The 24,820-nt window shown below is 31.5% G+C and overlaps 2 protein-coding genes across 11 annotated transcripts in view; one reads left to right on the top strand and one right to left on the bottom strand.

The window, feature by feature from the left end:
• LOC143250795 (Fanconi anemia core complex-associated protein 24-like) overlaps positions 1-11,778 on the top strand; it is a 35,541-nt gene extending 23,763 nt beyond the window's left edge. Inside the window, exons 4-5 of one of the 2 annotated variants that reach the window (XM_076501798.1) lie at positions 52-196; positions 7,517-11,778. In XM_076501798.1, the coding sequence (XP_076357913.1) occupies positions 52-196; positions 7,517-7,620 (249 nt within the window). In that variant the 3' untranslated portion in view covers positions 7,621-11,778. Of the gene's footprint in view, positions 1-51; positions 227-7,516 lie in introns of both variants that reach the window. The other variant, XM_076501799.1, reaches the window with a different exon arrangement.
• A 1,843-nt stretch (positions 11,779-13,621) lies between these two features.
• LOC143250793 (puratrophin-1-like) overlaps positions 13,622-24,820 on the bottom strand; it is a 208,357-nt gene continuing 197,158 nt past the window's right edge. For 8 of the 9 annotated variants that reach the window (XM_076501788.1, XM_076501792.1, XM_076501790.1 and 5 more), the window contains 14 exons: positions 24,152-24,349; positions 22,896-23,653; positions 21,754-21,927; positions 20,971-21,046; positions 20,454-20,627; positions 19,714-19,803; positions 19,018-19,161; positions 18,657-18,734; positions 17,898-18,077; positions 17,514-17,691; positions 17,140-17,256; positions 16,390-16,608; positions 15,847-16,013; positions 13,622-15,455 (listed from right to left, as the gene is read on the bottom strand). In XM_076501788.1, the coding sequence (XP_076357903.1) occupies positions 15,414-15,455; positions 15,847-16,013; positions 16,390-16,608; positions 17,140-17,256; positions 17,514-17,691; positions 17,898-18,077; positions 18,657-18,734; positions 19,018-19,161; positions 19,714-19,803; positions 20,454-20,627; positions 20,971-21,046; positions 21,754-21,927; positions 22,896-23,653; positions 24,152-24,349 (2,595 nt within the window). In that variant the 3' untranslated portion in view covers positions 13,622-15,413. Of the gene's footprint in view, positions 15,460-15,846; positions 16,014-16,389; positions 16,609-17,139; positions 17,257-17,513; positions 17,692-17,897; positions 18,078-18,656; positions 18,735-19,017; positions 19,162-19,713; positions 19,804-20,453; positions 20,628-20,970; positions 21,047-21,753; positions 21,928-22,895; positions 23,654-24,151; positions 24,350-24,820 lie in introns of all 9 variants that reach the window. The other variant, XM_076501789.1, reaches the window with a different exon arrangement.

Raw genomic sequence — 24,820 nt, 5'->3', positions numbered from 1 at the left:
ACTATAAAATATCAACTATCTTAACTCATTTCATTCCTACTCCAACTTAAGGTTCATGCAGAGAACAAAGAGAGCTGTAATCCATTTCGACTCAAGAAACAAATTCCCCCTATGGAAGTCCTGTTGGTGAAGACTTTAACTTGTATACCATCCTTAGGAGATGTTAAAGCTCAAGCCCTAGTACAGAAATTCCATTGTAAGTAAGCAGTAGAATGTCACATGATGAGTAAGTGTTAAGTCCATTTCTCTTTTTCCACTTTAAATTTTTGAGTTAAATTCATATGATTCTGTTTCAGATCATCATATATTACTGGCTTCTCTGCAAGATAGACGTCAGTTAATTGCCTGAAAAAAAGCCTCTAGTAGTATGTAGATTTGTGGCATAAGATAGAAAAGAAGATTAGTCCATTGTTCTCTTCAAGTATACCTAGTGTTTTGCAAGTGTTTATTGACTTCTATGTATTAGTTTGTTAAACAGTTAGATTCGTTTATGTTTCACATGTATACTTAAATTAGTTGTGTATTATTTGTGTTTACAAATGCATATTTGAAAATTTTATGATGGCATACATTTAACTTGATGTAGTGTGACTTCTGGAAGTGTTTAAGCAAGATGGCATCATTCACGTGTGCAAATGTCAGTGAAAGAATTTGTGGATAACCTTTACCCTGTAATGAATATATAACACTGTAGGGTCACATTGACAAAAACAGGTTAGCATACCTGCATCAAGAATAAAAGACAGAGTTGGAAATGAAAATTAAAAATAAACTATAAGTGAAAAGATAGAAATATGAAATTTTGTATATGAGAAAAATATTAAAATATTTGGGAATGTGTAAAAGGTATGTAAATATTTTAATTTCTTAAATTTAATCATTTCACTCCACTGATGTTGATGATAATATCTAGAGTTAATGATATAATACAGAAAATGGAAAATAAAGTAATATGAACATTTACATTAAAAACATTTGATATTTATTTAGGAGGTTCTAGAGATTATATAAATGAAATTTGAAAACTATAAGATAATAAATAGCATTTTTATTGTCACAGTGAAAATCATACTGTGTGAACTATTCAGAGTGAGTGCAAATAACTACATCAAATAACAAATATTTTATTATAAACAGTAGAAAAGTTAAATGTTTTATTTTTCTAAAACTACATAATAATTTTAGAATCATTCAAAACACATTTAAATCTATTTTATCAACTTGTACCATTTTTATAGAGAACTTTTATGAGAGTGTTATAAAGAACTTTCATAAGAGTTACATACCTACTTACAATGTAAGCAAGTTGTAGTGAATGGGTTAACTTGTACTTGGGTTATATCTCTTTTAATCTCCAAAGTATCAGCTGGACAGTATTGGCAGGTTTGCATTTTCCTTGGTTGGATGTCTAAATTTACGTATCTTGTATTGTTATTTCCTGGAAATTTGCTAAAGAATGATTTCGATTCTAAAGCTAAGATCATTTTGAGAACATATGATATCTGAAAAGCATTCAAGTAGTTCAACTTTTAAAATATTTACTTCCTCAGATATCTTGTGAAAAGCCTGTATTTTGACATGCTGAACCTTTATTTTTCAGAGTTAAAGAAATCTGTCCACAGGATATACAGACATCTTTGTGTTGCAGATATTCAAATAATATTTATTTGTAGTTTGGAAGTGTGTATTTTATATTTTAATTCCATGTATCACTTTTCCCTGCATGTTGTTTGAAGTTATTTTAAGTTATTTTTTAGCCATCTTTAAACAAGACTTGGCTGTTTTGTCATCCCGTCCATGTAAGAAAAGGAATTACAAAAAAGTGTTTTAGGTGTAGTGGTATAAAAACAACTTCAGAAAAACAGTTGGAAAAATATCTTCAGTTGCAGAAACTGAAGGGGACAACAGTTTAGCGTAATTGCTGGCAGTTTGCCATGCTTTATTAGAAAATTTCTACATGTAGGTCGTAACTACAAAATGTATAGTGAATGAAAGTGCAGTGCACAATATTCAAATAGAATGTATGTGTCTACAAACTTGCAAATAGATATATGCCCTGTTATCTATTTGTGTTATTTGTTTGTTGAAAATATGAAATATGGCAAAAATAGATGAAAAGTATTTTTTATGTAATTCGACCTTTATTTTAAAATGTTTTAACTTTGATTTTAAAGCTCAGAAAGCTATTTGCACTTTGCCCATCTCAGTGATTGAAACTAGAAATTTGGTATTATAAGCTCTAAAACATACTGCAGAGTTTATATAGAATAAAACATTAAAACAAATTTTACGAATCAGCATTAATGATTATTAGACTAGCAGGTTAGTGTGAGATGTAGCACATAAATCAGTACTATTGTTTATTGAACTAGTTAGTTAGAGTGAGACCTAGTATATGAATCAGTAGCATTGTTTGTTTCAATACAATACTTTGTATGTGCTGACATAATTTCTTGTTTAGTGCTGCCCTCTGTTATATGTAAAAATTTTTTCTCTTGTCCTTGAAACTTTCTTCTATTTCATATTCAGTATGGTTCTACTGTATCTTCATAGGCAACTAAGTATGTGGAAATCCTTTACCAACAGGAGAGTAACACTCTCCCAGTGCAGCTGGCTCCCTCTACATGGGTTAACCCAATTTTTGCTCCTTGATTTGGCACAGAAGTGTAAATAGATGATAAATTTTTGCTTGTGTTTTTACTTTAATTTTAGTTTAATATATTTTGCACTGTTTATTGAACAACTTTGTTGCTTTTTGCTTTATTTCTACAGTCGTGTACAACTAAATGTAGTTTATTCCTTTTGATCTTCGCTACAGTTGAACATGAATTTGATTTTCATATCACTATTACTATGTCTATAGTGACAAATATTACAGCAGTTTAACCTGCTGTGTCTCAGGCTACAGACCCTACATTTTTGGCTGAAGAATTTGTAGTTTTTAATGGTAGTTGGAGTCTATCATGCAGTTGACTGCTTTCTTTCAAGCCCAGAAATGACAATTATTTGTCTGCTGAATGTGGGTAAGATTAAGATGACTTAGTTAATTTTTTTTTCACCATATTCCTTGGCTCTGCAATCCTGAATTTCTTCTTGTGAATGTTTCCAGTTCATCTTCAAACTTCGTGGATATGGTGTCCTTACAAGTGTGTTCTATCAAACTTCCTGGATATGGTGTCACAAGTGTGTTCTATCAAACTTCCTGGATATGGTGTCTTTACAAGTGTGTTCTATTTTTTATATATATTCTTGGTTTCACATTATTCTTCTTTTTCCTTCCCACATTTAGCTCTTCCCCTAAGTATGTACTTAGTTTTCCTTTTTCCAGATATCGGTCCATGCTGACCATTTTCTGGACATATTTGTATTTCGGGAGGTGGTGCGCATTAAGCTTTGTCCTCTTTTGGTTTCTTGTCATTTTTTTTCCATTAATGTGGTCTGATTCTATTATTTTCTTTGAGGTTTTTCCAATGTGCAATGGCCCTGACTCAGCTGACCCTTACTACTCTCCTTAGTTACCTTTCTCCAGTCACCTTGTATATGATGTTATCCACTGCTATGCAGCAGAACATGGTATAACTCTGAATGCCTTATATTTTTCAACTTTGACATGCTTATTTATCCTCTTCACTTACAACTTGACCATCGTGTTATTGGGATCCTGGGTTAGAATGCATTATTACCTCATTTGTGCCTGATCATTTCCTACTTACATGCCCAGATGAGTTGTAGTTCCTGACTGTGGAAATGTGTGTATGTGAAATTGAAGTTGAGAATATATAAATATCCCATCAACAATGTATTAATTGTTGTACACCACACAATAAATGGAAAACGTGTACAGTACTATTACACACTAAGTTTGCATGATTTATTTTGAGGCAGCCACATTCTCAGTAGTTCAACTAGTTGTAAATTGGCTTTAAAAACATCTAAATGGTTGCTAAACCTCTCCTCTGTCATTTGACAGTGATCAATGAATGAATATTAAAACCACAAACAGGGTATCAGTTGAAGGAATTAGAATATGTTCTACAATAGTCTGTGATAAAAGTGGTATGAACGATGGCATTCTGATATGTATTATAAATGTTAAATAAGATTATGAAATATTAATGTATGATCAATTATTAATAATCTCAACTGAGAACTACAACTCTAGCTTAGGTGTGATACAGTCAAAAATCTGTATTGAATTGAAATGAACTAGTTAACAAAACTGAATACATTCTATAATTTTGACATAATCTAAGGTTATTCTTGAATAATTATGCAAAAACTTTACTGGAGAACAGACAACAGTCTTGAAAATAGTTCACTTTTGGTTTAAGAATTAATATGATTACTGTTAAAATGACATTCTATAATTGAAATACATCCATTTCACGACAGATGTAATATAGAAAACAAAGCATGAAAAACGTTAATTATATTGAAGGTTAAATAAGACTAACAAAATGTATCATTGAATTTCTAAGAGAAATAATGGAAGATTTGCTACCACAGTTGTATAATAACTGTGTATTATTTTGATAGATAATTTGTTTAATGTTGCAGTCATATCAATGAACATAGTTGAAGGTTTGATTGACATACATGTGATATCCAAAACAAAAAGTTTTATAGTTTTGGTAGTAGATTATTTCAACATAACTATGGGAACTTTGATGTAGAGGAATACAGATTATTTTGTATTTACATTACAACTGTTTCTTTGGGAATTCTATACTTCACACATAAATTCCTTAAGTTGGTGGCTTGTGTGGTCAGCTTGTGACTGACAAACCTGGGTTTAAAATGAATTATTTTGTAATTTGTGTGAAGTAGAACCAGATGTTTAAACTTATGGGCCACCTTTAATACTGCCAGAGGATGATGGCTCATTGTGCTGGCAGGGCATAAACCTTGACTCGTAATGTTTGTTTATTAATACCATAGTATATTAACACTTATTATTAGTAATTTTCATTCATAATTCATAGAAAAATGTTTGGCCCCTCTTTGTATATTGATTTTATATTGAGAAGAGTAATATATTGGTAGAGATCATGTACATGGGCATTAATTTTGTCCATTTTCTAGTTTAGAGAGTCAGTTGTACAGGTCTGTTGTCTTAGAAGTAAATCAGTGTCTGTTGACATCATTATGATAGAGAAGCAAATACAGAGGTCAGTACAATGATTCAAGATATGTACTAGTAAGGTTTGTATGTACATCATTAAAATGGTCATAAGCCATCATTATTTTCATGTTGTTTTAGATTGTTAGTTCCAACATGAAGAATTAAGTATCTTACAGATTGTTAGAGTAAAGTTACAATGTAAGGTGGCTCCACTAATTAATTAAAATATGTTGTTTATAAATGTAAAAAAGGTGTTTGTAGAAGAATTGAATTTCCAGAAATGGCAGTGCAAAGTGAAAGAAGAGGTAGCTTACTTTTAGTAAACTAGGGTCTGCAGTTAGTGGGTTGGATTAAGAAGTTGGCACACAGGATCACGTATAAAATTTGTAGTGGTTTTCAAATGAAACTTAAAACCTGAACACTTCCAAATAGTTTACTGTTCTTCTTCAAGAGAATAAAAGGTTCCCTTTTACCATTTATCCCTCAAAATGTATTCCCTACTCCTTTTTCCACTGTGGTCATCATAGGTTAGATATTTTGCCATCATACATCACATATGCTTTACCAACACCCTTATGTTTTCCTGTATGTAGATCACATTTCTCTGCCAAGGACATTGATGGGTCATGAAGGCAATGTCTCTTTTAAACCACTCTCCCTACATTCCATTTCCCATTTGTTTTGCCATTCAGATCCAGATAGACTTTGTTCTATACAAATTTGCAAATGTTATATTTGCCTGCATGGCTTCCAGTGCTTTTATCTTCCAAGTTTCATCTTATCAGGTAAAGCACTTAACCTTTTTCCCTAGTTTTTCATCTCTGTTATCTTTTGATAGGCATCATCCAGTCTGACATGTGGATCACACTGACCAGATTCATCTCCCATTAACAGTATCATGTGGCTATGTCTTTCTCATGTACATATTATACACTGTCTGTTGCCACACTCCAGATGTTGGTGCAAATGTGAATGTGTAAATATATTGTATTTCTATATTTCTCTTACAGGGTTACAACATTTTCTATATTGGATTCCTCTCTGTGGCAAGTGGTGCCTGCCCAGCCCTTAAAGGTTATATATGCTCATTTGTTCTTTCTGGTGGTTTTTTTTCATCATAAGTATGTCTGTTCATGATCTGTACACTTATGAACTAGCATGAATAAAATAAAAGGGGATTGCCACCCATCCCTGCCATTCTTTTAATTGAATAAATCAGGATCAGCATGTTTTTGAAAATAGGGTTTTGCAGTCACCCACTGCACTTTCTCTGGTGCTGTATTCCTATGGATTTTCAAAATATTTTTTATCTCCCCTTCCTTCAGTTGAGTATGGGAGCCCTTACCACTTATCAGTCCCTATCCACTGGGATGGAATACTATGGTTTTGAATTAGGTTGAACCTCCACTTTGAATTCCACCTTCTTACCATCATTCAGATACTAGTTCCTGGAATGATAGGTGTTGGTCATATTGATATGCACATGTTAAGGCTTGCATTCTTAGAATGGATTTGCTCCTTTCCTTCTGGTTCCTGGCTCCAAGGTGGATGGTAGAGGATCTCCTTCCTACCATGGGCCAAGTGATGTTTATTGAATAAGTTGATCAGTATGAGACTTGAAATATGAATCAGTAGTTGTGTTTACTTGACTAGTTGGTCAATGTGAGCCCTAGAATGTGGATTAGAAAATGTGAGTGAAGATGAGCCATTAAAAAAAGAAATTAATAAATACTGCCACCAGGAGCAAAATTATAGCCATAATTTGCACAATTAATCAAATTAGAATTGTTAAAACTGACTGAAAGTATATGGATGCTGGCTACAAGCACTATCTGTATGGCTTCACAAAAGAAGACAGGTCTCAGTTTAAGTAATTACTGGTCAAGGGTCAAATCAAGACCACACTTTACTAGGTCAGTCACAACCCACACTAAAAGAAGTGATCCAGCATAAAGTTATGCATTCTGTAGAACATGTGTGTCTGTTTTCAGCATTATTTCTCTACTGGATGCTATAGCTGTGATTAAAGGAGGACATATTTAACATTCAGTGTAGAAATATGCAACACACATTAACTTGTTTCATTGGCTTACCTTGTCTTCCATGTATTCATGACCATGTAAAACCCCATTTTCACCTACAATCAACTTACCATTTAACATCTATGATACTGCAAAATGGCCATCTTAGAGTGTGCAATATTTGTTGTAAAGAAAATTAATGTCAAGCAATAGGTCAGATTCAGCTCACCAAGCATCTGCATCATCACACATCAAACATACATATTTTTTCACCTGTTGAATGTGAAAGTTCATGACTATCTCATGTATGAAGTTTGTAGTTTTATTTACTGACCATTATCTTGTTTTAATAACTTTTCCTGTATAATTTCAGCTCTTCAGAATGTTGGTCAAGCTAGTGAGCAGGAACTAGAGATTATAGTTGGAAAAGTTAGTGCTCAGAAGGTTTATCACTTCTTTCATCAGACTTTGACTTAATCTATGACAGCTTATTGAAGAAATTCTTTGAGCATGAGTTTGTGTATATTTCTGTATTTAAAATATGCAATGAAATGACAAGACTAAGCACTTTCAAGATAATTATCTGATTGGATTAAAATTGAGGCAAACATGGGCTTCAGATTGTTTTATTTGTAAACTTTTTCAAAAGTTTTAAATTTTTCGAGTTTATATCTTTTCAAATTTCAAGAGAGCTATGAAAAGTTTTACTTCCTCAGAATGATGATGTACTAACAGTGCTATGATTGGAGTGTAATAATAATATTGATCTATAGCTCTTGTGTCAAGTGCTGTAATGATAAGTGATTGAGCGTAAAGTTATTATAACATTTAAATATTACTATGCAACAAAAGGGAAGAAAATATGCCAGAAACTACATAGATTTTGGTATTTATAAGGTTAATGTTATCAGGATGAGCTACAGTTTATATTTAGTAAACCACATAGTTTTTTGAATACTTACTTGGTTTAAAATTATGATCGAAACATCAAGAGAAATTTTTTTGTTCCAACACCCAGAATTCTAATAATGGAATAAAAATATTTACAAGGAAAGATAGTTAAGGTAGTTAATAATTTTTATGTCAAATGATTTTTTATAAATTAAAATTATTTTTCATGCTTTCTTATCCGTATAGGGAAAGTAGAGACAACCTTGAAATTTTGAGTGTTAAACTAAATAAAATTTTATTTCTGAAGTGCTTATTACCAAAGTTTTATTTTCTTGTATTATACATATATGCTGAGAAGAAATCATTGAAAAATTTGTATATACTGCATTTTCTATTTTCACATATAAAAAATGCACTCATAAATATTTCATTAGAAATAAGTGTTATTTATATAACCAAGTTAAAAAGGCTTATTTATATGTTATTCACTATATTTTCTATGAAATACATTTTTGATATAATATTCATCAGCACAAGGCTATTTTTTTAAATACCAGTTAGTAGATAAATGATTTGGTATTGTTTTTTGGCAGCCTTATGGAACAAAATTTCATTCAATATTCTTTACACATATTGAGAATATGAAAAGGTCAAAGGTTTTATTTATAAGCCAGCTCTGAATAGTATTCTAATTTTTAGAATACTTTTATGTATTTGATGTGTAAATCAGTTACTGCATCAATATATTTTTTTAGAAGACAGGATGTATTTTATAGGTTCATGGTTAAATCTTACTGAGTTAAAACTTTATACATGTGAGATTGTCTATAGTTAGTATTGTGCTTTTTGTGGAAATACTAGTATCAGTGAGTGACTTATTGACATCATATCTTTAAATATCACTTGATTTTGTGAACAGGTTTTAAGTATGAATGATAAATGTTTGGGTATATTTGCCTTTGGTAGTAAGAACTCTTTAAAACTTCACATGTTGGCTACAAATATGTAAAACAAAATTATAAATTAAAATGATCTGTAGATAGTATCCATAAAAAAAATGGATGTCATTAGTTTAAAATGCCTGTACAAAACACTGGTACACCACTGATTTCCTGGCAACTGATGGTCCAGTACCTCTTTTAATTCAGACAAAATTATGAGAGTGCATTTGAAATTCTTGTGACTGCCAGACTAGTTCACTGGGTGGCCACAGATGGCATTGCATGTGGCATGCACTCCTTGGGGACTGGCTACTTACTGACTTTATAGGATTTAATGTATCAAAGTAGTTGTTTGAGTATGCAAAAAGATTTATGGGACTTGCTGCCAAGGGTGTAGCAACTCAGCTTAATGAAGAAAGTCTGGCCTAGTGGTTGAATGTTGACAAAGAAACACCTGTTGTTCATCACTATACTGACTCTGAATCATGATGAAAAACAATGAAACTGATGAAGACGACAGTGGCGGAGATAAAACAGATGTAGCTGAAAGACTTACTATGGACAAGTTGACTGAGTTCATGGATGAATTAATCAGCAGGCTAGAGCAGTATACCTTCAATATAGAACAAGAGCTAATGACTCTTCATTTGCTGTAAGAAGAATTACACAGGGAAAGATCAATGCACATAAAACAACTTCGCTTGACGAAATGTTTAAAAACATAGCCAAGAAGAATGTGTGTCAGAGTAGTAGGACAACATCCGATAATTTTGTGGCTTCAAGTACCCTGGATGTTCCTCCTGCAACATCACAAATTCATGATGAAACAGACAGTAATCCTGAAAGCCCTCAACTTCTAGACCTTTGTGTGATTAGCTCTACAATTCCAGTAAAATTTTAAGGTTTGCCACTTTGGAAGTGGTACTACTGCAACATTCTTTGTAAGTACAGTAATTAATAAATCTTTCACTTAGACTGTACTAATAAACTAATTTATACCTGTACTAAAATGTTTTATTAATCATTTACTTCACATTAAATATTTGTTTTAAGTTTCTAGCAGTCCATGGCACTTTACTGGGGGGTATAATTAGTGGGTCAGAGGTGTATTATTTTAATTATTGTTACTTGACCTCTGTTGGTCCAGCAAAATGGATAATCTGGCAAGCCAGTGGAAACAAAAATGGTGTGCCTGAAGCTATTTTAAAGATATTTCAAGAATTAAAAATAAAGTCAGTATGCATAAACAAATTTGTTGACTTGATAGAATTTTGAAATATTTTAACACTTTGTTAAGCATGTGCTAATGCAGTTCTTGGGTTTTTGTGCTGCTTGTAGGCTGAAAATATTAATTTTTAGTGATTTTGTTAATTTAAACTTGTGTTTTGAGACAAAGCAAATGTGAATTTTAATCAAAGTTGCTTGCTTTTAGGGCAGAATGTGGCTTTGTGGTTAGTTTACTGGTTATGGATCCAGCATTTGTGCTCTGTGGCTTGAAAACATGTTGTAAGAACAACAGATAAGTCCCACCAGTTCGTTAGAGTAACCCACAAGTTGGCAGTTAGTTGTACTGACTTGCTGTCTTCCCTCTGATTTATCAGTGCTAGATTAGTGACAGCTATTGCAGACAGTCATTAAGTAACAAGCTGAAAATAATAATTTGTAATGGTTTTTTTGTATGTTCACCTACATTTATAACACTAAAAAAATTTCATTGAGGAACCTGTTAGCGATATAATGGTTTCTCACAAGTTGCTAGTAAATGATTTTATTTCTTGTAACAGGTTAAGGAACTCCTTAGCATGTGTGATGAAGAATCAAGACTCACAATAGTGTGTCATGCAAACTGTTGGTCTAACATTTTAATTACAACTTCACCTTAGAGTCAAAATGGACCATTTTTAGTGTTTTGTCTCTCAAATTAAAGATAGATGGGCCCAGTATGGCCGGGTGGGTTAAGGCATTCAACTCGTAATCCAGGGGTCTCGTGTTCGAATCCCTGTTGCACCAAACATGCTCACCCTTTCAGCCATGGGGGCATTATAATGTGACGGTCAATCCCACTATTTGTTCATGGGTTGATATTAAGGGTTTAGTGCTTATGTAATAGTAGATATAGTGCATGTTTTCTACTCCATTATTTAGTTCTAAAATTTAAATATTTCAAAGCATATATAGTTTTGACACAAAATTTGTATCAAGGAAATAGTTTAGTTACTGGTTGAATTGGGTTATTCACCAAAAGACATCATTTATGTCTTATGACATCCAGCCATTCAACAATACTCTGAATATCTAATTTCTTGAAAGAAGTGGTGATGGTCTATAAAATCTACTCGCAGTGCTATCATCATTTCTCTTCATAATCTTATGATGATTTACCAAAATTTTTTCTCACCAAAAAATAACCATTTGTTTTTATATTGAACTGATAATGTAATCCAAAATGCTTTGATGAACATTTTATTTTTACATTCGTGTATCTTTATATTTAAATTGTTGTTAATTTGCAAATGAAGATATGATAAATTATTTGCATATTTTGTTAATGCTGTTTGTTTTAGAGCTATCTGCTGGCTCCATCACAGGCTATTAAACTTCAGAGTTTAGCATTGTGTCTGTAAATGTACCACTGGCCTCGTCCCACCCGGTGACTTTCGTAATAAAAGGAAATAACTGAAAATATTTTACATTAACATATATAACATTAAAGGATGTTTTAGTCTATCTAAGCTATCCTATCCCATAAATAAAGAAAAAGAACACCCCAAAGCCAACCTTTATCATTCAAATATTTATGAAGTTTACACTTTAACTCACTACACCTAGACTTTAGGCAACTTGTTTCACATGCCAACCATCCTATTAGAAAAATAAAACTGTCTTCGATGAAGATGACTTGGTTTCTTCCCTACCAAAATTTATATTTGTTTTCAAGTCTTACTATTATGTATGAAAAAATAATAATGCATCAACACTACTGCTTCCCTTAATCAGATGCCCTTTTAATTCCTTTTTTCAGAAGAAAATGGAGATTTTTAACTTATTCTCGTAGCCCTTCTCTGAATGCTTTACAACAATTCAGCGTATTTCCATGTATACAATACTCCAAATGTAACCTAACCTATAAAATTATAACCTCATTAGACTTTTATTCAGTATTTCTATCAATAGAACTTAAAAGTGCTATTTGCTGTACCACTAGCAACAAACTGCTTGGATGGTTTAGCAACAGCTCAGCCATCACAATCCCTTTTCTGTAATGACACCGTTAAGGTCATTCCTATCCCTACAAAACTTTTAGTTCAAATTATGTTAACCAACTCACTAAATGATCTAAATCCTCAAGACCTTTTAATATCTGAAAATTTAGAGGAAAGAATGGCCATTATATTACTTGTGTCACTGATGTAAATAAAAACAACCCAGGTTCTAACATTGGGCCCTTATCCCACCCCATCTTGCCATTAATTCAGTTTGACTGAACTCCATTTCTACTTTCTTCCCTCCAATCAGTTTTCTATCAATTAAGTCACTATTTTTTACTACTATTATTTGACTACTTCTCAAATGTTTTCTGAAAATAAGAGTTAATAAATCAGATGGAATTTGGAATAAAAACCGAAGTATGATTGCACAACTCTAACATGTTCGTTATGAATTAATATAATATGGTTTAACTCTTGTACCAAATTATTTACTTGTTTGTAAATACCTTTAACAAATCATTATCATGGATGATATGTTCTTCTGAAAGTTCCAATGAAATTACATTTTCTAAAGCTGTAAAATGTGTTAAGTGTCAATAATACTTGTGAACATTTCAGGAAGGTTGGTAACTTGAAATTCTCTTCACAAAAAAAGAGCAACATCCAAAAAACAAACTCTAAAGCTTGGGAAAGACCTCTTTTCAGAATAGAAATTTTAACAAACATTTAACGAATCACTTTTCATAATGAGGAAACCACTTTACAAAATATTTTATAGACAGCTTGAGTTGGAAATGAAACTATTACAAAGTTATAACATTTTGACAGATTTATATTTTCATCTGATGATGTATAAACTTATTTTGGTAATAGTTTCTTTACTGCCCATTGAAGCTGGCTCCAAACTTTACAAAACCACTATTTTTCACAAATGATAATTTGTAAGCAAAGTATAAAAGAATGAAGATTTCTATCAAAGTTGCTTTTCCACCTCAATCCAGTAAGAGCTTTTGTATATCCAAATAACAATGTATATATAGTTTTGTTTTCCATGAAATGAAATCTGAAATAATAAAATAACTGACACTAGGACACACACCCTACTGTGGGTGGTTATGTGCCCTGATGCTGTTGAGTTAATCCCAGTGTAATTTGGGTCTTACCTCTGCTGGTACCTCAGGTCAGTATGTAATATGCTTCTTATCTTATGGTGTATGTCCCAATGTCAGATGTTTGTTTTGGGGACTGCCTTTGTATTTATTTATCATTGTATTTCTCGTTTTCTATTAAATTAGATATAATTATATTAAATCTAAGGTTTGGCTATGTTGTGAAGACTGTGTGGTCCTGAAACATTCACTAAAGCTCTGTGTACTTCAGTGTGTAATTTCAAGACTGTAGAAACTCTGTAGGAAACAAAAAAAAACAAAACAAATATCCTTGAAGAGATAATTTTTATTGTAGATTACAGAAGTAGAAAAGTGATTTCATTATAATTAATTATATATTCACAAATATTCACAGATGGACAACAAACTCAATCCATTTTGTTTATATGAACTGATACATGGCACCAATTACTTCTCAAAGCAGTTGCTACCATCTATAACATATTTCTGATTAGAATAGAAATGCATTCTGTACAAAGGTATATACAAAATAAAAAAGTGACTATTTTCATTACTTGACTTTGTTCTTTGTTTTCTTTTACATTCAATTAACCAATGGTGTGCTTTGTCATGGCTGTTGAAATTCACTTAAAATTATTTTATTTCAGTAACTCATTACAGACTTGCCTCATCAAATGTAGTGTATCTTTAATAGTTAAATAAAATAATTTTCTAGATTTATATATACTTTCTTAGAAGAAAATAATGGGACAAAAAGCCATGTACTCCTCAATTCACCACTTTTGGGATACAATCTTCAAGAAATAGTACAAGTTAATTTTGAAAACAGGAGTTTTGTAATGTTTTTCAGTCAGTGTGGAGTTTAGCACCATCAGAAAATTACAAAATCTGTAATTAATAAAGCAATATACTAAATGTGTTTCCAGCTGCTCGTAATAGTTTAATGCAATAAATATTCCATTTAAATTATCCTCCAATTATTTCATTAGAATTAAATATTACATTACAGGTTTATTGATCATGTTAGTGTCAATAACAGTAGCAATTATTAGTAACTAAACTAAATAACAGCTATCATGCCTATCGTTATTTTTGATTTGATTCACATTCAGTGGTTATAAGGTTGGTTAGTTGGAGATGTGTAGCAGAAAATCAATCTATAGTTTCTGCTGTACAACTAAAAATCTTCAAACAACCTTTTAACTAATAAAACCAAATATTTCATAATTTATAAGTGTTACTCAAGATTACAAAAGTTGGTTACTTGAAATGAATTACTAATGCTTCAATATTACCCAGCAGCACATAAATACTATGTACATGTTAAAACATTTCATTTATAATAATAACAACATTTTTTAGAAAAAATGCTTAACCTAAAATAAACTTGATAAACTAGTAAGTTATAAAACAGTTTTATAATATACACAATGCATTTTCTAATATAACTTAAGTGTTAATAAAAATGTAATCCTTTTCTTTCTGTTACTTAATTCTTACACTAGTGTGAAAATAAATGCTAATCCATTTATAAGATAAGAAACAAAATTAGTTATGTCAATTATAAACACTAACTCATTACTAGTTTTACATAAAGGATAAAACTATGTACAGTTTTAATACAGCAGAGTTAACTCATTGTACTATCACACTGTAAATGTTATAAAATGTGGTGAATAACATTTGAGATTACAGGAATGTTTTCTGAAGTTTATGTTTTGAAATAATTAATATGCTTTTCTCAAGTTTATCCTAATATCTGATTGATATAGTGAAGTGAGCAAGTACTTTTAAGTATTCATTTTGAACCAAAATAAGAAAGAAAATACAGCACAAACCATGACGAGCTGATACATGGGCAATCAACAATCTGCTTTAAACAAAGTCAATTTTCACCTCCTAGATCCATACATGATGATCCAAGGGCACTGGAAGTATCTCATCTTATTGATTAGACTGATACGTTGCAACAGCCAGGAATCAGTGTTTAATGATCCAGTATCATATAATGGATTTCCAAATCCTTTTTCTATTTAACTAGAAACTTTCATGCTTCCAGTATAATTTGGCACAGTGGCAACTATCCTTGTAAATTAGTCTCAGATTGTGGTCCACAGGTACTTATTACACCAGTGTGATCTCTGACTGATGAAAAGGAATAATGTTCAGTACACTGTTCATTTACTGAACAATCTAAGGTGAATTAAAACTCTTAAGACACATACGAAAAAAAACATTTGCTATTTTTCTTATACAACTTTTTGTACTTCATGTTTCTGTGCAAATTCTAAAGTATCACATTACACTTAGGATGGCTATGATACATTCTTTTATATGTATTACATGTACATTAAAATATATATGAAGCATAAAAAAATAAACCAAACGTGTACAACATCAACTAAAATATACTTGTTAAAAAATAAACTTCTGTCTACAAACTGTTCTTTCTAAATATGCTCCTTAAACCTTGAATTACAGCTTTGAACACCATCATTTACAAGCATATTTTCAAAAAAAGGGACAACTTACTTCTAGCATCTGCTCTTCAGCAGTGGGGCACTCTGAAATGGGAAGATTGGTAATTACAGAGTCATTGGACAATAAACTGTCACTACGCTCAGCCTTTTTATAGTGAGGTCTCTCAGACTCCCACGATGAGTCACCTGCTGTACTCAAGTCTATTGAAATACCACTCTCTAAAAGAAACAAATTATAGTTATATTCAAAGTCATTAAACTCACTCCTATTTTATCAATTTATTTTAGTTTTCTTTACTTCGTATGACACCTTTACACAGAACACTTGTTTCAGTTAAGGAATGGAACTTGGTAATAAATCCATAGTTTAATTCTTTCTTCAAACTGTTTGAAAATGAAATTATAAATATTCTGAAGGAAATAAACTTGTAGTGTATTTTATAACAACAAATATTAACACATGCCCAAGGGTTAAGAATGATTTCTGTGAAAATATATTCCCAGAGTTAGAAATGATGCTAATGCTACAATTTTAGGATTTAAAAATCAAAGGATTTCCTAATATGCAAACAAAATGAATTTCAACTGTACCAACCTGTAGAGCACTGTGACTGCTGGGTAATAGAACGACAGCCGTGTGAGAATCGTGCATCTCCTTGTTCAAATCCTAGGTTGACAGAACCAGTATGTGGGAATGAAGTGTAACTACTTCCAGAAGATGATGAACTGCTAACCGAAATTGTGGAGTTTGGTCGCTTGTTGTTCCTTAACTGGTCATGTGATGAAACAGCAAATGAATTCTTGAACCGAAGAACTGAAAGACACTCATTATTAATACATTAAAAAATATTTCCAAAAGACTGTGGTTTCCAATATACAGTTAAGATATGCAAGGCAATGAATATTTAAGAAAAATTCTGAAATCCTCTTGTTTACTCAATGAACAGTTTGAAACTGTTTTACAGAGACATGATCTGCTATTAACAGCACTTAAATTATTACTTTACCACAATAACTTGTAAATGATGGCTATTTTAACAGCAGCTTTACTGAAATGTTACTAGCTTCAAAATGTTACCAATTGTAGTATTTATTTGTAAGTATACAAGCTGCCAGAAACAAACGTTTAAAATTTAAAATATATTTTTAAGTGCTAAACAAATTTCCTTTGAGATTAGTATCTATATTTAGAAGTTTCATCAAAAAGTGATAAGTAATTGATTAGATTTCCAAGTTAACATAAGTGTTATATGCTAAGCACAGAAATCTTGTCAGTTACTTCAGTGATGACAAAATAAATAAAATAAATTAATATTCACAAAAAAGTATTTTGGGATTAGCCTACCTCGGCTTAGCTGCTGAAAATTTATAGCTCTATCACTGATCTGATCCTCATTGGGTTTTATGTCTAAACATGGCTTGCTGCCAATCCCCATAGATGACATCTCTGCTAGGCGCATTTCTAAGAAGCACAAAATAAATGTTATCGTTTAAATTGATTGCTACAGGACAGTACATCATCAACATAAGAAAAATTATAACTTTATTATAAAATAAGCCAATGCATAAAGACAACCCAAATATTTAACTTTTACAATGCTTGGACTAAATGCTGTTTCTAAGTTTCATTACAACAAACAACCAATATTTATAATAATAATAAATATATATGATACAATGATTTACTGAAACCTAAAAACAACTTTAAGAGAAGCTCACCTCTATTCCTAAGCGCCTGCTTCCACAAAAGTTTAGATATCTCTAAAACCCATGCTTGTTTGACTTCAGGATTTGGAGCTTGAAGAACATATGTGTCACTTTGCTTCCTCTTTCGGAACCAGATCTCAAATTTATTTGGACTATCACCAACTTGTTCTGTCATACCAATGTCTGTCATCTGTTGCATCATTAAAAACTGGGTTTAATTTAAAAACCAAACTTTTCCTCATGACAAACAAGCTATAAGTATTATTAATAGTTCAACAGTAGCAGTGGTCCTTAAGCAGAATGTCTTACAATATTTACATAGAGTTGTCTTACACAAAGTTCGTCTAAACCCAAAATTTCCAATTATAAAAAATTGACATATAATGGAAGGTTTACCTTGAAACTATGTTTGTATTGGTATATCTCCTGATTTTTACGTTCTGGGTCACGCCGAGCTTTGCTAAACAGAACAAGGTCCTCAAAAAGAAATACATGTCTTAGAGATTTTCGCGACCTTCCCTGCCATACCAAGAATTCATCTTGTCGTAGAAGTCGACCTTGTTCTTTTAAGTTGACCTAAATATTGAAAAACAAGATTAACTTATCTCATGGCCCGTCATACAGAATAAACTATTTAACATCAAAATATTTCACAAGACAGTTTGTTTCAGAAATCTACATTAGACTATATAATGTATTCAAAATAGGGAATTGAATCTTAGGTTTTAGCATTTTAAGTTTATAAACATATTGCCCTTCCACCAGAGAATACATAAGATAACATGTCAAAATGACTGCTGTTGGATACAGCAATCACATTCAAGTACATGGAAGGTGAATGACTTTCTCTTAATGTTTGGATTGTACTGAGCCATAAGGAACCAACACATCTAACAGATCTGAGCAAACCCTTGGTTTAAAAGATTTCCTTGGTAAACATTAAGAAACTGACATATCTAACAGATCGTAGCAAACCTTTAATTTAAAAAACTTCTTTTGTAATATGTTTAAGCCAACCACATCATTTAATTTTAAAGGGGGTGATTTGGTCTAGAAAAATTAACACTTGACTGGTTATTTCTATCACTTTCATCTGGTTGTTTTCCTTACTATGAACTTGCATTATAGACACAAAGGTTCTCTGAATCAACTTACATCACACTCCCTGAGAGCATCCATTGCTAACAGATCATTCCCATGTCGTAGCTGAAACTTCACCATTTCTTCTGCTGCCTGTGTTCAGAAAAAATAAAATAATATTATTCAAGCATTTTTTTTGTCTACTGTGCATGAAGTTTTTCTAAGTCATCTAGTTTGAATGATATAAACTAGGTATTTGTACCACAGTTTCAGGTGCATTATTATACACAAAGATAACTATCAGCCTCAGTGAATTACCAAGAAGGAAATTTTTCTTTATGATTAAATAAATGTTAAAAGGTTAATAATTCTCTATTAACCAAGAATGGACGTGCACAAACAAAAAGCTCTCTTAAACCACAGTGATTACCCATACCTTTAGATCTTCATGCTCAGGTTCACATTCTGGACATTCCTTAAGCAGTTGCTTCAACAGAAGAGCATATTTTCCCATCCTCTGTACTGGCTTCAGCAAGTAGCTTGCTAGATCCATTTTATCACCCAACTCCAGCTGTTTTTTCTATGGAAAAAAATAGCAGTTTGTATAAAAACGTCACAGTTACACAGATTGGCAGATCTTCTGTAAATAAAATAAAATAGTTCCATCACCATAAACAAGGAACAAACTTTAGCAAGATTAGGTATCAAATTTAACTAAGGCAGTGAAAAAAAAACATTTTAAAAATTGATTGACTGATTTAGTGTTTTGTGGCACAAAGCAGCTGGGCTATCTGCACCAAACGTCCGACAACTTAAAAAATTATTTTTCAGTCAATACATTTTTTTTTAAACTCTTACCAGGTAATAATGTTCACAACAACATCTATCTTATCTCTTTCTTTTGAATTTCATATAACATTAAAAAATATTATATTGGTTGTAAGATGATAAACTATAATTATTTTCAATATCTTGTAAAAAAGTCTAAAGTTCTGCACTAATGTTCATACATGTTTCATACTTTTATATTTCAGTTGTTTAAAGAAAATTTTATCTACAAATATGTCATTTCAGAAATGAGAATTTTATCTCAAACTTTCTTGAGGTAAAAACCATTTCAAGAATATCTTACCTTAAAAAATGTGTTTCCATATTCAGCCATCAGGGCTTCTGATTTTGGTTTATTCTTGTTGTACAATGCATAAAGATAAAACTGAGATTCCTGAAAAATTTTAAAATAATGGAAAATGTAACATTTCATCATAAGATTACTAGAGAAGTTTCTTGAGTAAAGAAATCAACAATACTTTTTTTTAAACAATGGTTACTTATGTGCACTTGAGAAACATTAGCCTACTTGACATACATCATGGAAATAATAATCTTGTTTGAAGAAAAGTTTCCATTGGTTTTCCTTGTGTAAATAGAATATGCATTTTAAAACTATGTTCCTTGTACTACAAGAGTATTCTCCCTGTCGGTATGTAATTACAAGTTTAATTTCAAAAACAATACAAACAATGATATAAGCATTTGTGAGCTTCCAAAGTAACAAACTTGAACAACTAGTCATTTTAGATAAATCTTTAAAACAACTTCTCTTTAAAAATGTTGATCTTAAGAGAACTTCATGAAATAACTTCTTTTATAACTATATTTCTGCAATTGGATATGGGGGAAATATTTTAGAAGGCAAAAAAGTCCATAAGCATGAATACAAAATGTTCTAAAAAATGGCACAGACTACAGATGTTGCTTGTCATATCAAAAAAATAATAGATTGCTATCCAATTTCTGCATGACATTCTGAAAAATACTACTAATATTGTATGAGATCTTGTACTTTCTACATCTTAAAAACTAGATACTCACATAAACAAGGAAACACTGGCCAACAAGGAATGGAAGATTCTCACAGTTCTTAAGCTCACTTAGAAAGTACTGGTTGTGAAACTCATGAATCTTCTCAATGTTCCCAAAAATTACATTTCGCTGACCTCGTAAGACTTGTGGAATGTCTTCTCGTAGCAGTTCAGGTATATAATTCTGGTTAACACAAAATTTTACTGCTCATGATAGTTTTAAAAAAAGGTAACAAATACATCTATGCTTGTATTAATAATGAGAAAAGTCGAGTAAACCATTGCATGTTTTTATAATGAAAAATGTAATATATTATTGTGTAAGACGTAATATGAACATATGACAAAATTATTTCTAAAATACAAACACAAATATAATTCTAAAAATTAGTTTTGATATTCAACATTATTATTCAGAGTACAAGTTAAAATGACATAACATGTGTTTCATTTGTGAACTATTCAATGAAGTTTGTTTTTTTTATTTTTACCAGAAATTTAGTAAAATAATGTACTGTTTTACATACCTCAATTATATACTCCAAAGATTTGACATAGTCCTGCTCTGTTTGAATCATTTCTCCCATGATATGCAATAAAGTCCTGCAAAATAATGTTTCTATTGGAATTGAATGTCAACTTATTATTTACTGGAATTTAATTATACTTGCATATATATCTTATGAAAAACAAACAGACAGACTTGGGGATAATAAAAAGTAAAAACTAATGATGAAGCTGATAGAAAATAAGTCTTTTATATCAGTAGGTGTGAAAAAATATTTTGCCAAATTTAACACAATACTCAAGTTTTCCTCTGGTAGCTTTTGATTACCTAAAGTTTATTTTCTTATATGCTAAATTTTAGGCTAAGTTGAAAACAACACAAAGGCACCTTACCTTAAATGATTATAAGCAATCTTGTGGTTAACAGTAGATAATGCAAAGTGTAGTAGGTCAGTGTAGTTGAAAAAAAAATCAGACATTAGCCTGTTAAGTTATTCCAGCAGTTTCTACGCTGGAGACTTGTGATATGTTTTATGACATTTAATTAATCAAAACTGATTACAAGAACAATGAGAAACAAAGGTTTGAAAAGGGCTTGGTTGATTTTTCTTAATAAGATGCTAAAGTAAATAGATTCAAAACATATATTCTTATTAAATAAAAGGATTACCTGGTAATAATAAACTTGTAAAAACAAGTTAAAGCATCTTGTGCTGAAGTCCCATGTACAAATGAGAAATTAAAAGAAGTGACAACATGAAAAAAGAAAAAAAGGATGGTATGATGCTACAAAAATAACTTACGTTTTTCGTTTTACTTCTTGATCAAGTTCTTTCTGTTCTGGCAGGTTAACACTAACAGTTTTTGTTAAATGGCTGTTAACTGGAACAGGCGAGCTCCCTGAATCTGATAAAGATTGGGTCAAAGCACACTTGGGGAAGTAATTTGAACCACTGGATTCCTCAGTTGCTAATACACTGAAAAATTAACTAACATTAAAACTGTATTTAAGTGCATTCAGTGTAAATTTTAAAAAATCCAACAAATCAAGCCAAAGTTATTGTTTTATCATTACTGTAAATGTTAAAGCTAATCTACAGCATAGTGTCAAGAAATCAAACACACAGTTATTAAAATAAAGTAATATGTCCAAATGTAAAGTTTGACAGTTCCTTTTATTTAACTGATGTGGTGTTCAGTGGAGAATAGATGACACAACTAGATAAATTAGGAATGACCTTATAGCAGTAACAAACATCTGTTTTTTATCATTCTGTGTTTCACTACATAATTTCTACAGATATGTAAAGAATTGTAAAATACAAAACAATTTAATGATTAGAGCTCTTTTGCTTCAGAACACAATGTATGAATTAAGAGTAAGATGACGGAAATGCACAATTATCTCATAGATATAGTTGATTGTCATGGTGAGTAAAGTTCAGTTCCTGAATGCCTAATAGTTAACAGAATCTTTAAATAAAATGCATATGTATAGATTAATGTACAAAATGAATACAAGATCTGTGGTAGGAAACAGATTTAGAAACACGTTTGGTATGTTTAGGTGTTTTTACTTTCCCTCATCATGGTATTATGACTTTTTCTTTTGTTATTCTAAAGATACATGCAGCAGTAGTATGTATATTAGTCAGGTTATTACATTATAAAAATACAGTGCATACTTGCTGATTCTTATGTGACTTTACTTGCTAGCCATTACAAGAAAGTATTTTAAATAAAGAACATTATTATACAGATGAGTGCCAAACAACTCTTCTAGCAGGTTAAGTTGATAGTAGGTTAGCAGCTGTTGCTTATAAACGGTAACCAAATTTTATGAAATCAATAGTAATCCTCCACTAATACAAGAAATTTAAACTAGAAAATTATTATTGTAAGTGGCTTATTAAAGAAAATTTTTATAAATACAATATTATGTTACCTAGGGTCACTCTCCTCAGACTGAACATTTTCTGCTTCTATTTGATCAAAAGTTAGTTTCTCATTCTGTTCCCGAACTTCAGATGTAGCTTTCTGAAGAGCTTCTTCACACAGTTGCCATGTCTGACACCGTTTCATTAGCTTCTTCAGAGGACGATGATGAGATAGTCCCTCCTTTGAAGAAATTTGAATGGAAGCAGCTCCAGCAACTATACTGCCAATTATTCTGTCTTTCAGACCAACAAGGCTACTCCCACTTGAGCTTTTAACCATACCATAGGAATTAGTTTCTTTCTGGGCACTGTTACTTCTAGCTTCGAGTTTGCTGAGAGAAATTGATGCTATTGGTCCCTGTGTAGTAAGGTCTTCTGTAATAAATCCTTGACTAACAATTTGGTCTTCTTTATCATCAATGGAGTGGCTTTGATAACCATCCTTTAATCCTGACATTGGGTGATAGCTGCTTGGAAATGAGGTGTAAGAACCAATATGGCAACCATGATTCTGAGGAGATGAAGTAGCTATAGATCTCCTCCTGTAAAAATCTGATGATGAGGATGAAAGTGCACCAGGTGTGCTCATGTACTGAGGAATCCAGTTATGGTGTTGTTGGAAATTAGTAGAAATGGTTGAATCCAAATCCCATAGGTCTGGCTGGTGTTGAAGTACCTCTGTTTCTTGGTGCTGCCTAGCCTTCAACAGAATAGTCTGTCTGGTCCGAATTAATTCCATTGCTTCTTGACAACGAGTATGGGCAACCTGTACAACATAGTTTGTACAAGATCAAAAACCTCTGAGACGTGATGACATGATTTTAAAATACAACCCAGAAATATGTCATATTTAAACATTGAATTATTTTAAGTATTCATGAGTGTACTATGTAGTCAAAAGAAAATGTAGAGTGGTTTCTAAATGATCAAAAGAGAATGTACTTGTGAATTAGGATGACACAAAGGTTGTTTCACACAACTAAAAGAAACAACTGGTACCATAAAAGAATGATAATAAAAAAAACTTAATAATTCAAATGGAACAGCTCAAGTACTATCCAGCACCAGCAATGTTTTTAGTTCCAAACTAAATCTTTGAAAGCTTGTAATTAGTGTTATGTGTGAAATATCAGTTTACAGCTCTGTACCTCAAGTTTAGAATGTTGTCATCCTCTTTCATAAGATTTTGGTTATTAACCAAAGCTGGTAAACAAAAATGTCAGATTCACAATAAAAGATAAAAACATTTGTGATAAATATCCACCTTGCACTGATCAAGTATATTTGTTTCTCCTAATTTGGTTGCCAGTTGTTCCATTTCCTGAAATATTTCATCTGGAATTGGAGGATGATTGTCAAGATAGTCTTGAAGGGACTTTAACATCTTCATTAGATTAGATGTGGGTTCTTCAACTTCCATCTTTGACAAAAACTTCATAGCTTCTAAAGCCCATTCATATGACTGCAGGAAAAAGGAATATACAAATAAAGCTAAGTCTCTAATATTCATAGATATACCAACCACAAACAAAACTTTTAAGTTACTTTCAAAATTTAACATTAAAAACAATGCTTTCATTACAAATGTTCTAAGTTACCTAAATTATTTAGCACCTAAAAACTGAAAGACAACGAAATGTTTATGAACAATAACAGAACAAAAATATACAGATAGTTTTGTTCAGTTTGTTTTTGATACTCACACAAAGTCATTCTTGAGTTTAAAGTCATAAACTAGAGAAACTGACCACTACTTCTAAAATGTACTCATGCCCCAAGGTGCAGAGTATGAGTTTGTGGTAATGATATGCACAAAAGACACTCTTGGGTTTACAGTTCAGTAGATTTATACAAGGACTTGCAATTTACCTTTATAAAATGAGAACCTTGTGAAAGAACAAACATGAACTCAAACCTTTTCTTATATTAGCCA

Source organism: Tachypleus tridentatus, chromosome 5 (genome assembly GCF_004210375.1).
Source record: "Tachypleus tridentatus isolate NWPU-2018 chromosome 5, ASM421037v1, whole genome shotgun sequence".
Taxonomy (NCBI): Eukaryota; Metazoa; Arthropoda; class Merostomata; order Xiphosura; family Limulidae; genus Tachypleus; species Tachypleus tridentatus.
The sequence above is the reverse complement of the archived record's forward strand: the minus strand, read 5'-3'. Positions and strand labels throughout refer to the sequence as shown.